This window comes from Aquila chrysaetos, chromosome 25 (genome assembly GCF_900496995.4).
Source record: "Aquila chrysaetos chrysaetos chromosome 25, bAquChr1.4, whole genome shotgun sequence".
Lineage (NCBI taxonomy): Eukaryota > Metazoa > Chordata > Aves > Accipitriformes > Accipitridae > Aquila > Aquila chrysaetos.
In genome coordinates this window covers 7472570-7487142 of record NC_044028.1, presented here as the reverse complement: position 1 = coordinate 7487142, position 14573 = coordinate 7472570, and the positions used below count along the sequence as shown (strand labels likewise).

At 44.5% G+C, this 14573-nt stretch overlaps 1 protein-coding gene across 1 annotated transcript in view; it reads left to right on the top strand.

The window, feature by feature from the left end:
* Nucleotides 1–8702, top strand: part of FAM20C (FAM20C golgi associated secretory pathway kinase) — a 61043-nt gene extending 52341 nt beyond the window's left edge. The window contains exons 7-11 of the mRNA XM_030001708.2: nucleotides 4031–4211; nucleotides 4816–4925; nucleotides 6486–6567; nucleotides 6663–6722; nucleotides 7554–8702. Of these exons, the coding sequence (XP_029857568.1) occupies nucleotides 4031–4211; nucleotides 4816–4925; nucleotides 6486–6567; nucleotides 6663–6722; nucleotides 7554–7806 (686 nt within the window). The 3' untranslated portion in view covers nucleotides 7807–8702. The remainder of the gene's footprint in view (nucleotides 1–4030; nucleotides 4212–4815; nucleotides 4926–6485; nucleotides 6568–6662; nucleotides 6723–7553) is intronic.
* The last annotated feature ends 5871 nt before the right edge of the window (nucleotides 8703–14573 follow it).

Here is a 14573-nt window from a genome sequence, read left to right as displayed (position 1 = left end):
CTAGCTGGAATTTCACCCTCAGCCTGCTGTGCAGAATGTGGGTCACCTACTTAGGTTTCAAAGAGGCTTGCTACTGCACCTCGAAGTCTTAATTGAGAACTGTGTTCTTCTATATTTGGTACCTCTTTTTTTCTGCGTTTTTAAGAAACCTTAAAAATGAATGTTTCCCCAGATAATTCAGGCTGCTTCATCTCACTGCCTGTATATAAGAACTAGGGTAGACATATCAGGATGTCTATTCTGTATCAATCAAAGCAGTTAATTTTTTTAATAGTAACTCGAGATACAGCATCCTTTCATCTCCACTACCCCCAGAAATCGGACAGGAGCCGTGGAGACCAAGCACCACAGGTCTGAACCCACAGGGAGAATAACAGCCAGCAGAAGAAGCTTTGCCATTGAAAATAACTTCTCACCGAGAAAGACACTTGCGGTTTTACCGCAAGTTTTTTTTAGTGACAGGATGCATCCCGCCATGGCTCGGACTCCCATTGCAGGCGATGGGGGCTCTGTAGGAAAATCAATAGCTGGAGGAGCCCAGCAGGAGCGGGGCTGAGCGGCCCGGCGTGGTGCAGGCAGCACACGTGCTAGCTGTGTCACTGCAGCAGCGAATGCCATCACTGCCATAGCCCCCGAGCTTTCCTGAAGATTTATCTGGATACGAATGTGTGATTACTGTCAAATGATTAGTCCCAGTTGCTTTCGTTGACAATATGGAGCAGGGTTTCATTGTTCCCGAAGTTAAATTCAGAAGCAAACTATTAAACACAGTATTTATCTTCCCACTGTGCAAAACGCTGTGTTTAATATAATTCCTTCTTTGAAAGGTCAGATTTACATAGCGAACAGCAGAGGCTGCGGTAGCGCGGGAGGGGCATTGCTGGGCCTTTTGCTCTTCACAAAACTGTTATGGTGGCAGATAACCGAGCATCAGCTTCCCGCTGCCAGGTGGACGTCAGGTCATAGAAACCCTTGGAGATAAATTGTCTCAGACGACCAAGATAAATCTGGGGGGGTTCTCTCCCTCCACAGACGAGCGGGTAATGCCGACGCAGCTGAATTGGAGCACAGGCCCCACTGCAGCTTCAAACCGCTGGAAACATAAACCCTCGCTGCAGCGCAGGGGAGAGCCCTACCTTCCCACTGAGGCGGCAGGTGCCCAGGGAATAAGGGATCTCTTTATATCTCCTAACTCTTCGGTGCTAGCCTGTAGCAAGCATCATCTGTATGTGATTTCTTGTAAATCATCCCTTGTGGCAGCCTGGAACCCCTTGAAATATTTTGTCTGCAGTAATTCTTTTAAGGTTATAAATCACAGATGTTTCTCCCCAGTTTTTAGTGGCTGAGAATATCCCAACCTTCCTACCGGCCCAGTATGACCCACCCCGGTTTGCAGGCTGCCTGCAGCTGGCGGTGCTGCCCACAGGTGCTTGGACAACTCCACTTTCATCCTGAATTATGGAAGAGGTTCACAGGGAGGCATGAAGCCCTCCTGGTTTTGCCAGGACGATCAAAGACGGAGCTGAGGCACCTGTGTTAGCCCTGCAAAAGCTGTGCCAAGTCCGTGCCGTGATAGCATTTTTGAAAAGGAAACCCTTTTAGGGGTTTAGACTGCAGGGCAGCACGCCCAAGGCTTGCGTTAGGTTGGGTTTGTCTAGATGTTGACCTCACGCTTGATTTTAGACTGATGAAATGAGTGAGTCTGAAGGAGAGCCACTGAGATGGTCCTGGAGCTGGTACATCTGGTGTACAAGGAGAAGCTGAGAGTTTCAGATTTTTTTAACCTGGAGAAGCTGGCCTGAAGCTGTAGCTTGGACTAGGGGCCTTCAGAGTCCTTTCCAACCTGAGTTTTCCTAACCATGATTGCTCTTTTCCCGTGCAGTTTGTAAAAAGGGTTTCAAAACTTCACTCTCAGTGATATGAGTTATATTCCTGAGTTGCTTGAAAGGAAAAATGAGTGGGGTTTCTGTTTAGAAGTTAATAGGCATACCGTGTGATGAGCAGTACCAAGATTTGTGCTGGGGTTCATAGGAAATAGCCAAGCTGAGTGGCTTATCAGCCAAGGACATGGTCACTTCTTAGCTCATGGGAAGTCTCAAACTACTGTTCCTTTAATTAAAATGGTAAGGGACTAAGTATGCCTTCTATGTAAGAAAAAGCTTTTAAAATAATTTTTAAGAAAGGATATTCTGCCTGGTAAAATGCTTTAAATTACAAAATTAAAAGTATAGACGTGCTGAGTGCTCCCTTCCTTCCTTTTTTAATTTCTGTTCTTCACTTCTGTTCCCTGAAGTACTCTTCTTTCAGTAATTGTCAGCGAGGTTTTTGACCACAGGGTAAATATTTCTGGACTGAGTCAGGATGTATTTAACTGGTATGAGCCAACCCTGTGAATGTAAATATACAGTTCGGGTTGGAGTTGTTCCTGAGCACAGAGAGATGGGTGGCCCTTATGAGTCAGTCACAACAGAGGGTTTCAAAAAGGCTGTGTCCAGAGTAAACTAATCACAACTTAATGGACAAATCTGATGGCCATCGACAGAGGCTTGGAAATGAAGAGCTGAGGCAAACTGTCAAGTAGTAACACACCAGCCTTTTAGTCCAATTATATGACGTAATTCCAAGGTTAGCAGTTGGTCTTGGATAATACGGTTAATTAATACAACCAAAACCATCACGAGGCCTTATTGCTCTTCCACATTCTCCTTCTCCTCCTTCCCCAGTCGCAGCTCTTTGCCCTGTTTCTCCCTCCCTCCTGTTATCTCCGTAGCACCAGGACCGGTCTTGCTCCCTGTCCTCTTGACTCATCGTCTCCCTCGCATTGCCCGCCGGCAGCGTACCATCTCCGCTCGGCACTTTGCCAGCCGTGCGTTGGGTCCGGACCGGGGCGGACATCCCGGTGATGGGCAGGGAGGCGTGCTGCAGGGCATCGCTGCCGTGAAAACCCACCAGCTTACCTTTCCAAGCCGCGTGGTCTTCTGTGGCGGGCAGAAAATCACCTCCCTCTATTCACCAGCCCTTCTTGCCTCATTTATGCTGATCCTGCCCAAAGGGAGAGTAGCTCAGAAGCGATATTTGAATTTAGGGGCCTTGTGGGGAATGAGGAAGCAATGTGACTTCTCAGCTTCGTGCATTACCATAAGGAAAGGGCACAGTCTTCCTCTAATGACATTTTATGTGCATAAAGCAATGTCAAAAGAGTTGTAGCACATCGACAAGACGATCAGCGTTGTGCCGCTGTTCTTGTTCGTAGTCCAACGTTGGTGGGGGTTGAGGATGAGCTGCTCTCTCCCACCTTCGGTGAATTCATGTGGGAAGAGGGTTCTTGTAAAGAGGTGGGTGTTCTTGTTTGTACAGAAATATGTGGTGGCAGCTTTGGGGAGGTTTTAAGGTAACGCACGCTCCAAAACCTGCTGCAGGTTTTTTTTCTGTGGTTGTTGGAGTAACTTGATGCGTGGAGAAAGAAATTTGTGTTTGGGATGTGTGCTGACAGAGTTACATCTATGCTATTTCCACCCTCCACACACACCCCCACATGAGTCTTCATGGTAAATAATTCTCCTTAGTAAAACTGCCAGTTCTTCTCATACCAGCAAGTAGATGAATGAAATGTTGTCTGTTCTTAAAGAAACGAGCCAAGATTTTGAAAGGTGACTTAATTTTGGGCACGTGCCACTTGTTTAGCTGTGGCATTTGGGGTTCCAGCCTGGGGTAACAAATATATCCCAAAGGATGTATCAGTCTGGGAAAATGAAAGGAGAAGGGAAAGGATTTAAAAAAAAAAAAAAAAAAAATTTGTTTTTGTGGAATATAAATAGACTGGAAATAGTCACAGAGAGCTCAGCATAGGGCGTGATCCCAGGCACTGAAATGAATGTCTTTCTCGTGGTTTCAGTGGAAGAAAACTGTGTGTGGTAACGGGGTTTTGGGTCCGAGATTTATTTCTGCTCATACATACATCAGTGCTTTTGTGAATTCTTGAACACTAATTTAAGGGTAGGTTTTAAAACTCTTTTCCTTTATTTGCCAGCCAACAACATCTGCTTCTACGGGGAATGTTCCTACTACTGCTCAACAGAGCACGCCCTGTGTGGAAAACCAGATCAGATCGAGGGGTCTCTGGCTGCTTTCCTACCTGATTTGTCTTTAGCAAAAAGGAAAACCTGGAGAAACCCTTGGAGACGTTCCTACCACAAGCGCAAGAAAGCAGAGTGAGTAGTGGCGAGCAAAGGGTACGCCAGCTGCCAAGGGCGATCGGAAAATAAAGCGGTGCTAACAGTTACTGCCCTTGCCTGATCTGAAGCATCGCGGCTTAGGAGAGCATCTGCATTTCTTCAGCAGGTCCAGCTCCTGGGAAGGGACAGAGTACTTACACTTGCCAGAAGCTCCAGCTTATGGTCCTGAAAGGACCTTCAATGGTATAATTCCCTCGTGGGACAGATACCTCCAGTGGCTTTGACAGGATGCAATGGGACCTGTCTAAGTCCTATCAGAGGGAGAAAGATTCACTGCTATCAGCAGCCCTAAACAAGTCTCAGATGTTCTCATCATATGACTGATGGTGCAGCTGGTCTCCTAAATCTTTAAGCTATTAGCCAGATAGTTTTCAATCTTGTGATTTTCTTCCTTTTTCATCAGTCACAATCTTTATCGGTTGCCTGCATTACAGGAAGCAGCCTGAAGAATTTGCTGCCTCTACCTGACTCTGCCCTCAATCGAACGTGATGCAACTAGATCTTTGCAAAATAACATTTTTTTGTAATACTCAGTAAGCTTTGTATGTCGCATAAAGTATCGAAATATTGGCTTTTCCAGATGGGAAGTTGATCCAGATTATTGTGAAGAGGTTAAACAAACCCCCCCGTATGACAGTGGGACCAGAATTCTGGATATAATGGATATGACAGTTTTTGATTTCCTAATGGGTATGTTTCATCTCTTTCAAAAATTAAATGCAACATTTAATTAGAATAAGAACCATTTCTTTGCACACCGCTCTGCATAGCTCAGCAGTTTGCTAAAGCGTGGATGAAGCTGCATTTACTGTATGTGCCGTTCTGGATGATTATGAGAAAATGCAGATTTACATGGTTATATATTCCCATCAGTGCAGATTAAAGGAACAAAGATGTTCAGAAATGCAGGGTGCTGATGAACGCAGGTCAGGCTAGTCTACTTCACAGCAGTTAAGGGCTTCAGAGTTTGCTTTAGTGAGTGCTTTACCATTGTAATGTATGGCTCCTGGATGCACATGCAAGGGCTGTTCATTATTAGCACATTGTTCTCAACCTGCAGTAGTACTCACTGCTGCTTGCTCTATAAACTGTCAGAGGGGGGAAGAAAAGAAGTATTGCTTGGTCACAAAGGCAACTGTGGTATGTATCAGGAAGGTTTTTTTGTGTTTATGTAACCTGACTGGAATAAAATAATTATTAACAAGCAGGTAACAGTCACCTATTCCAAGCCTGCTCAGTGGTTAACACTGAGACATTCTCATACGAAACCTGTTCTGCTGCAGCTAGTATACGTGTAAGGTGCCAATATACATACTTGATCCTTGGACACATGCCAGCACGGACACATCCTCTGCCATTGCCACTACTGAGATTTCTGCGATAGGCTGCAGCAGAAGAGGCCAAATCACAGCTCAGGAGCCATATGTGGCATCGCTAAGTGGCTCAAGACCCCTGCCATGAAGACAAAATTCATAGCTTGGCACCAGTACTCTGCACATTGACCTTTAGAACCAGATCACGCATCTGCCTGCCGTGGGTGCCCAGAGCTGTTCAGCTGTACCACTGCAGTAGCATCCTGATCCATATGTTAGAGCCATAATATTGTTTTGGCTTTCCAGGCAGCCAGAAATTTGGACAAAGTTCTTACTAGAGGAAAAAAAGGATGTTTGGTCGTAGTTCAAAAAGTTTAATACAATATTAGCAAAGTCATGTGGATTAACATCCCTGCTTGAAGGATGCATTTTCCCTTCCCTAAGCTAAGTCTCGCACCCGGCTCGTGTACCGTGGGTGCTTTGCACGCCGTACTGACCCAGCGCTGGAGTAGCAGAGCTCGTTTTCACCAGTGAAGCTCTGCTGGCTTAGGACATAGCTACCTCATGGATGATGAGGCTCCCCAAACAGTTGAGATCCCATCGTACTTGAGAGGGATTTCCTTGGCATACTCCAGGAGGGGTTGCTGGAGGGTGGGAAGGTTGGGTTTGTCTCCTGATGGGTCCTCTAGAGCTTAAGTATAAAAGCTTGAAAAGCTCCCAGTGGTGTAACAGCCCATCTTCCAGTATCGTGCCCTTTGGGGTTTCCACAGTAGAAGCAAATATGCTCAGTAGATGCATTGCTTTCTCCGCCCTACACAGCCATCGTGTCTGGGGAGCACTGGGCTTCTCCCTGAACCGTGGCTTTTGTATTATCCCGGCCTGCAGGCTCAGCAGCAAGCCAGAGTGAGAACCGTCTTTTTTTCTCTTTATTCCATAGGTAACATGGATCGACATCACTACGAAACCTTTGAGAAGTTTGGAAATGAAACATTTATTATCCACTTAGATAATGGAAGAGGGTAAATATCTTTAATAATCTTTCTGCAGAAAAAAAAAGAAAAAAGTTAGTCTTTAAAACAGTGTTTGTCATGCTCTTGCTCTTATCTTTAAACAGGTTTGGAAAATATTCCCACGACGAACTTTCCATATTGGTGCCTTTAAACCAGTGCTGCAGGTACGTTTCACCTCTGGAGTTGTTTCCCTTTTTATACAGTTGTTTCCGCTCATAGGACTGAAATGTTGAAGCGAATCTTTTATTGCATACCACGGAGAGGAGGAGATGTTATGATCCTGCCCAGGGAGCCTGACCTGAGCGAGCCCTGAGCATTCGCACTAACACGTTAAGTGCTTTGTTGAGATCAGGACCTTGCAGGACCGTGGCTGTGAGCTGTTGTGCGAGAGGCTTTATTAAGACAAAATACACGTCCCATGGCAGCCAAGTGGCAAAACTTAGCCCAGCTTGTTCAAGTGCTTCACGACGGCTTGCCTCGGTGCCCGTGGCCAGGGTTTTCAGAGAGGACGGGTGATATTTAGAGTTTCAGCTGCGCACAGCCGGGACGCGGGGTGAGCTCTGTGTCTGCAGAGGCTCTGGGCGTCCCGGCAGGGTGAGCTAGCGGGAGCCCCCGCTGCCACCGCCGTGCCCCAGCTCAACGCCACGTGAGCCACGCGTGGCGTCGCCAAGACGGGGATGGCGCTGTGAAAGCTGCACCAGGTCCGGTTGGTGCCTTAGCCAGCCGAGGAACGTGAAGGCTGTCCGTGCCTGACTGTAGAGTGTGCTCCAAAACCTCTCCACCTCTAAGGGCTCCCAAAGATCACTGGCCAGGTGACGATGCCAGCCGCTCATTAGGACTGTGACAGTGCCTGGGTCTCATCACTTCAGATCACATAATAAGGTTTTTACACTATTATTGCTGTGCTGACTGTATGCCTTTTAGCCCTGTCAAGATCGATAGTGATGAAAATACTGATTTGCTTTTTTTTTTTTTTTTTTTCCTTTTTCTCTTAGAATAAGGAAGTCTACCTATCTGCGATTACAGTTGTTAGCCAAGGAGGAATACAAACTCAGTCTCTTGATGAAGGAATCTTTACTAAAAGATAAAATAGCTCCCATTCTCTACCAGCCTCACTTGGAGGCGATGGACAGGCGGTTGCGGATTGTCCTCAAGGCTGTTAGTGACTGTATAGAAAAGGATGGTTATGACAATGTGGTTGAAAATGACTTTAACACTGATGTTAACACTGTTACAACCGAGAGGTAGTGAAATCGCAAGACTACGTTTTTACCAGCCAAGTAAAGAAGTTTCAAAGAGGAAAAAGAAAAAAGAAGTCTTGCAAAAGACTGTGTATGCCACTTTGTGAATTCAGTGAATTCAGAAATGAGCTATAATTGTTCCCAAAGTAGGTAAAGTGTAGACTCTGCAAAGGATTAGTTCATTAAGAAAAATAAGTCTAATGTGATGCTTTTCATTAGTTCCTAAAGAGAGATTATGAAAAGATTCAGAAAATACTCAGATCATTGACAGACAACAGTCTGATAGCAAAACACCTCCTGTCCTTTTTGTATAGAAAGGAGGCCTTTACTTAACATTTTGTATTTATATATGGTATATCTATGAAACCCCAGACCTACCTACCAAATTTAACTAAGAGGGACGGCATAGTTTTGTGACTCACACTTTATTTGTGGTGACGGTCCACTTAGTATTTTGTGTTAACCCTTTAAGTGCTCTAATCCACTGTATCTTATTTAAATTGAATGCTTTTTTTTCCCAGCTACTCAGTATTTAAAGGGTTAAGGCATTATGAACTTTTAAAGGCAAAAAATAATAATTATTATAATAATAATAAATACAGTGGTTACCAGAAGGGAATTTCACTGATTGTGCATTGACAGGAATACTTGAATGTTGGTTTTACAAAGTGATGTAAAATGACAAGTTGTACTATTTGTCCATAAGGAGGTGGCAGCTCTTATCTTTCTAGACTATCATAGCTGAGCTGCTACTTTTCAACTTTGCTTTTGATAGTTTTGTGTAAATATATACATATATGGGTAAAAAGCTGCTTTCAGCAGCTCTAGGCTTACTTTTGCAGCATTTTTGTGGAATTGTTTGCAACGTGGTAAAAGTGCAATAAAGATATGGCAAAATGTGTAGCCGTCGTGTCTAAATGGATTCATTTTCCACTGGAAATCTTGTTCAGAGCAAAGCTGCGCACACCAGCCTAGTATTCCAGAAGCAGTTGTTTAAATTGTCATCCCCTTTCGTTAGCAACAGCAAATCGAGCTAAAGTAGGGAATTGGTGATTAATATACATTACAACTCAGATAAGGACCATGGTGTTGAAAATGGCTAATCTGTCATATGAAAGCATTGTTTTGACTACCATTTCAGCATCCCTTCCTCTTGCAATTCTAGCTGTAGAAACAAGCTGTAGAGCAACACCTCTAAAAGATTATGGCTTGACACGCTGCCCAGAGGATTTAGATACATCAGTGCCTCTGACTTGGGTAGCAAAAGCCCTTGTACAACCCAGAAAATCTCAGCCTAAATGATCTAGAAACATGGTATTCTTAAACAAATAGTTCTGAATCATGTTCAGCTGAGTTCCTGTAACACGTGTGGAGACTTTCAGCCCAAAAGCAAGCTATAAATTGAACAAGTAGCTGTATTTGACTTGTGAAAACATGGTGCGGTACAGAAGGAATCCCTCATCGCTCTTTTGGGTGAGGAGAGAATTTATTATGCCAATATTCGTCACAACTATAATTCAAAGCTGTCATTTGTTTCATTTTATGTCTTTCTTCTCAGGGACTTATAAACATTTACTTTAAAAGCTTGTAGCCAGATAGAGTAAAGTGTAGGCATTTCAGCATATTAAAATTATGAATGAGAAAAAAAGCTGCTATATAGTCTCATCCACTTCTTAGGTTGATATATTATCACCAAAAAAATACGTCTTTTACTATTTTACTGCCCATTTTAAGTTCCCATCACTCTGACATACGTGACATACAAAGACAACAGAACATTCAGATTATACAACTGTCCATGAACTTGGAAAATTTCTGTGTTACCCCGTGGCTTTTTTTAGCTTTCCAAGACCCACCTGTGGTAGCAAGGACGTTCTCTGTAATGCAGCACTTGCACTGCAACTCTCTCTCCCCATCAGCCAAAAACCCCAAAGCATGGGACTGTAAACGGGTGAAATGGGTGATATTATCCTTGCTTTATCCTCAGCGCCTGGCTGTGGTTTTCCTGCAGGCGCAGCTTTTTCTCACGATGAGATTGTGCCAGGACAGCAGACAGGGGCTATAAAATCCCCTTTGCGGTACAGCTCTGCTTACTGCTTCTGGGCTCAGGTCAGCCAGGGGTTGTGGAGCTGCAAAGCTGGCTTTCTTGTGGGGAGCAGCACTTGGCAGCTGCTTAGCTCAGAGAGGAGCAGATATAGTGAAGGTCTTTGTTCTTTAGAAGCTGGGTTGCAGGTCAGGAGCTCCTGGCAGGCCAGTTCAAGATGAAGGTCTCTGCAGAAGGCTGCCTGGTGCTGTCAGGGATATAAACTTACTGTTAGGAACCTGATTCTGAATTTCTATAAGCAGAATTAGTAGTGTTTCTATAGAATAATTAACTAAAGGTCACTTAACCTTGCCATATTGTAACCAACTCTGTAGGGTCTCCAGTTTCTTTCCTTTCCTGAACTTTGAAGCTTCCCCTTGCAAGCTCTGCGTTACAGCTTTCTAGACATATAAAAATTCTTCTTGTTTCCAGGCCTAAATTAGACACACAGAAAAGCTGAAAGGGAGGCTTTTCTTTGGCATGAGATGCAAGCATCTTGGAAGAAGGGAGGTATTAGCTAGGACACTGGGAGAGGTTTCCTTTCCTCTGTGCCTCCGATGGGAAATTGGGGTGAATTAAGCAGAGCTGATCAGTGCAAGCCTAAATACACTGCAGGGTGCTCAGGTAAGGAATGGCAAGAGCTGAGTTCAGGCCCTTTGTGTGGCCGGGGGAGCTGAGGACACGGGTCTGATCTGGAGGGTATTGCAAGAAGTGGAAGGGCTGATTAATTAAACAAGCTGTGGAGTTGCTTCTCGGGATCCACCAGGAAGCTCTGGTGTGTTTGCATTCATGCTGCCAGGTAGCTAGAGCTTTGACTCATACTAATTTTCTAGGTATTTGGGAAGGGAAAAGAGTTACTGCCTTGTTCCGCTCTTTCTTTTTTTACGTGGGCAGGGGTGAGTGGGCATGACACATGGGAAACTGGAGCTGGGGAGTGAACTTGTGGCTCTGCCTTTTGGCTTTTGGGGCTAACACCGCCTCAGGAATAGCTCTGTACAGCCCAGGGAGGGGCAAACCTCCGCTTTTGGGGTGCATCTACATTGCCCCAAGACAAAGCTAGCAGCTGGCCCGAATTTCTTCTCCTGAAAACCTCGTGGGTGTTGGAGAGCCTTTAGGCAAAGGGTGCTGCTCCCCTGGGTGAAATGCATCCTTCTACAGGCTACGAGAGCTTGCCGAGCTCTCTCAGCAGTGGGTGCAATTTGAGGGTGCCTTTGCACAGGGACAGCTTGGTTTTGGGGGGGTTCTTGTAGGGAGGGCACAGGGGGTTTGGTGTGCAGAGGTCGTGCACTTCAGCACGCACGTGTGACAGCAGATTACCGCAGTGTGAGACGATGGCTCTGAACGGGCTGTCATTGTGCATTAGGTCAGTAATCCATGAACTAAGGAGGATTAGCATGACGCGGTGTAACATCTCTTTAGGAGTCCTACATATCTACCAGACAAAAAGATTCGCTCTAAGAAGATAAATAAATGTCAGGATCCAATTGGTTTGTCTCCAAATCTCAAAAATGGGTGTAGCAACAGCACCTAGACAATAACATACCAAGAAATCTGCAGTAGTCTATCAGGGGCATAACATGCTCGGCACAATAAATAACAGATAAAAATAGATAATATACTTCTAAAAGCACTTAATTATAACTGTATCTGACAGCCTAGAATAGCCTACTGTATTCTCCTGAGTAATTCACGAGAGCCTCATTTTGTTTTGCTGTTTTTCTGTTATTTAAGCATCAAAGGAAATTCACACAAATTAAAGAAAAAACTTCTCATTGTTTGAATTAGATATCACTGTTGTGATCAGCAGTACCGGGCAGAGCCTGTGATGTGTATACAAGCTGGAAGCCTGAAGGAGGTTGCAATGTAAGCAACAGCAAGAAGCATCGTGTGGGAGGAGGGAACCTGGGATTTCAGCCTGACTGTTGCTTTTGGGCGCTGAACTGAAAATGAACTTGTCTTACGTGGGCTTTAAAGGGAGGAGTGTCCAAAGGGTATTCTCATTTGTTCTAGTGGGTCTGTACGTGGTACCTATAGGTCTGAGGGGATCCTGCTCTCTTCCATTGCAGCAACGGCATCGTCCCCTTAACACATCCAAACTCCACCTGAAGAATGTCCCTGCGTCAAGGCTTTTGTGGCCCCAGCCTAAGAGTGCTGAGTTCCCAGCTTGGAGCTGGACATATACTAGAGCCTTGATAATTTGCATCCTGATGGAACAAACTTTCTTCTGGTACTGAATGCATGACCGCAAAATTCATTTTCCAGAAGTTATTCCAGATATCGGTTGTTTCTATGGGCTTTCTTGCAAGTGGTTGTTTACTGAAACATTTGGGGCTCAATATGCAGAAATGGACGTGCACAAGGAAGATTCTTTTTAAACTGTAAATTGAGTGTTTGAGGGAAATGTTGATTTGCCTGGGACAAGTTTTCACATGGAATTTCAAGTTATTACCAGTTAGAAGCTGCTGGATTTCTTGAGAATATTTTTTTATGCTAAAAGTGATTCATAGGTAGCCTCCAGGCATAACTCAGTCTGTGACCAGATCAAACTGAATTATCTGCTTGCTTCTACATTTGCATCGGTAAAGTACAAATCCAATGCTTTTGGGGGCTGTCTAGAAAAAAAATTAAAAGCAATTCAATTTGGTGGGTCAAAAGACCTGAGAACTGAGGTCAGACCAGCTCTGGTCATGGGTAAAAATGAAGCATAAGCAAAAAGGAGGCTATTGATTTGGCGGTACCAGTACCTCTTCCTCTAATGCAAGGTCAGAGCAAAAGTTTGTGTCTAGAGACCGTCTTCAAGAGCGGCTGGAATACATGCTATCTGCTGCTCCATCTTTTCAGAGATATTAAACACTTTCCAAGGTTTTCCATTGATGCAACTTTGATGTAGTTAACATGGAGAAATAAGGGGATTTTTGAGCAGGATGGGGGGAATGCCTGCATTTGTATCCAATCCACTAACTGAAGACTTATGTGTTGGAGATCAGCTCCTCTCTCTCAAATGACCTTCATACACAATCAGCCCCTCTCCCCTGTCAGAAGGAGCATGTGTTATGCCTTGAGTCTTGCTCAGATACGGGCCCAAACCCAGCAGCTTGCAGATGGAATTGGCAGCTTGAGCTAAAGCAGACTATCTCGAAATTGGAGGTGTCAGATCAGAGCACTCTCCACTTCTCTGAATGTGGGAATCTGGGTCACGTTGTCCCTTGGCCACAGTAATGAGTGACATTAGGATCCCTACATAAATTCCTCTGCCACTTCTTCTAGAAAGGTGCTCGCTGATTGATAGACATATGTACAAAACCACCTACATGCTTTAGTCGACCCTGACATAACTTCAGAATACATCCCAGGGTGGCTTAAGATAGATCCTACCCGAAAGACAGACAATTTAAAATCTCATCCCTCCAGCTGCTGGTGCTGTACTAACGCCAGCCATGTGTCACTCCAGAGGTGGTTGCTGGAGTCTGTTGAAATATGGTGATCTCTGTACACCCGCATCGCTCGCTGGAGCACCTGGATACCTGCAGAAGGTGCCATAAATCAAGTGAGGACTACAATCTGCATGCATCTTCTGAATCCTCATGCGCAGCTAAATGACAAATGAAAGTTAAAGCTGTCAGCAAAACGTAAGCAATGCAGCTGAGGAAGCCCACGTTGGGGGGGGAACGAACCCAAAATGACAAAGGCAAGTTGATGGTCAAATCCTTTCTTGCACACACAGATACATAAGCCAGGAGCAGGACTTATTGCTCTGATCTCAGGCTGAGCTTTGGAAATGGAGGACAAATCCTCTTCTGATTTGTAAACTAAGCAAATCAGGCTATCCAAAATTGCAAGCAGCTTTCCTTCTAGCATATCCTCCTTAGTTCTTCACCATAACAATTTGTGCAAGCTCTTAGTGTAGCACCAGGAATCTTTGCCACAGGCAGCACTTTATAAATAGCGACGATAAAAGGCTTTTCTGGTTAGTCCATTGAGTGAAGTTTGCATCGTTTTCCAGACCAAAGCAGAACCCTTTCAGCTGTCTTTTAAGCAACTCCTTCCTAATCAGTGAAGTCAGTGAGAGTTTTACAGAAGCAGAATTTAGGCCCATTATCTTCTTTCACTGCCCCATTTACAAATAAATAGTCTCTCTGACTTTCTCATGGCTTTCTTAGCTCTACACTTAAATAATTTATTATTATTGTTTATCTTTTCTCTATATTTCTAGCTGTTTGCTTCACTGATTTTCACTAGGTTTCCATTTTTAATGGATGCTTTTTTAACCTGAATAAACTCCAAAATTCATTATTTATAAATTAAGGCATCTATAGCCAAGTCTTTGCCTTGTAATTGGAGCTTCATTTAAATGCTGGCAGTGGCCTTTAGACTCAGCTGTTTGCAGCAAGCTTCCTTAAGCTGGTCATGCCTACAGAGCCCTCACTTTGTGACATGTCTAGTAGACTTCTATAGGAGCTTGGGTGATAATTCCTGTGAAATCACTTATTCCTCCAGACCCCATTCATAAGAGCCTGACCAAGTGCTTTACCCTCATTGTCCATCTGAGGGCTATATTTGAGGACATCTTCTGTGCTATCTGTACCTGCGCAGACGAAGACCCTGTCTCTGTACGTGTAGAAAAGCCGTGCTGAACTTCGTTCCTTAAATTCAGTATAGCAAACCCCTTTTCTTCATCAGGAGGGACCGCA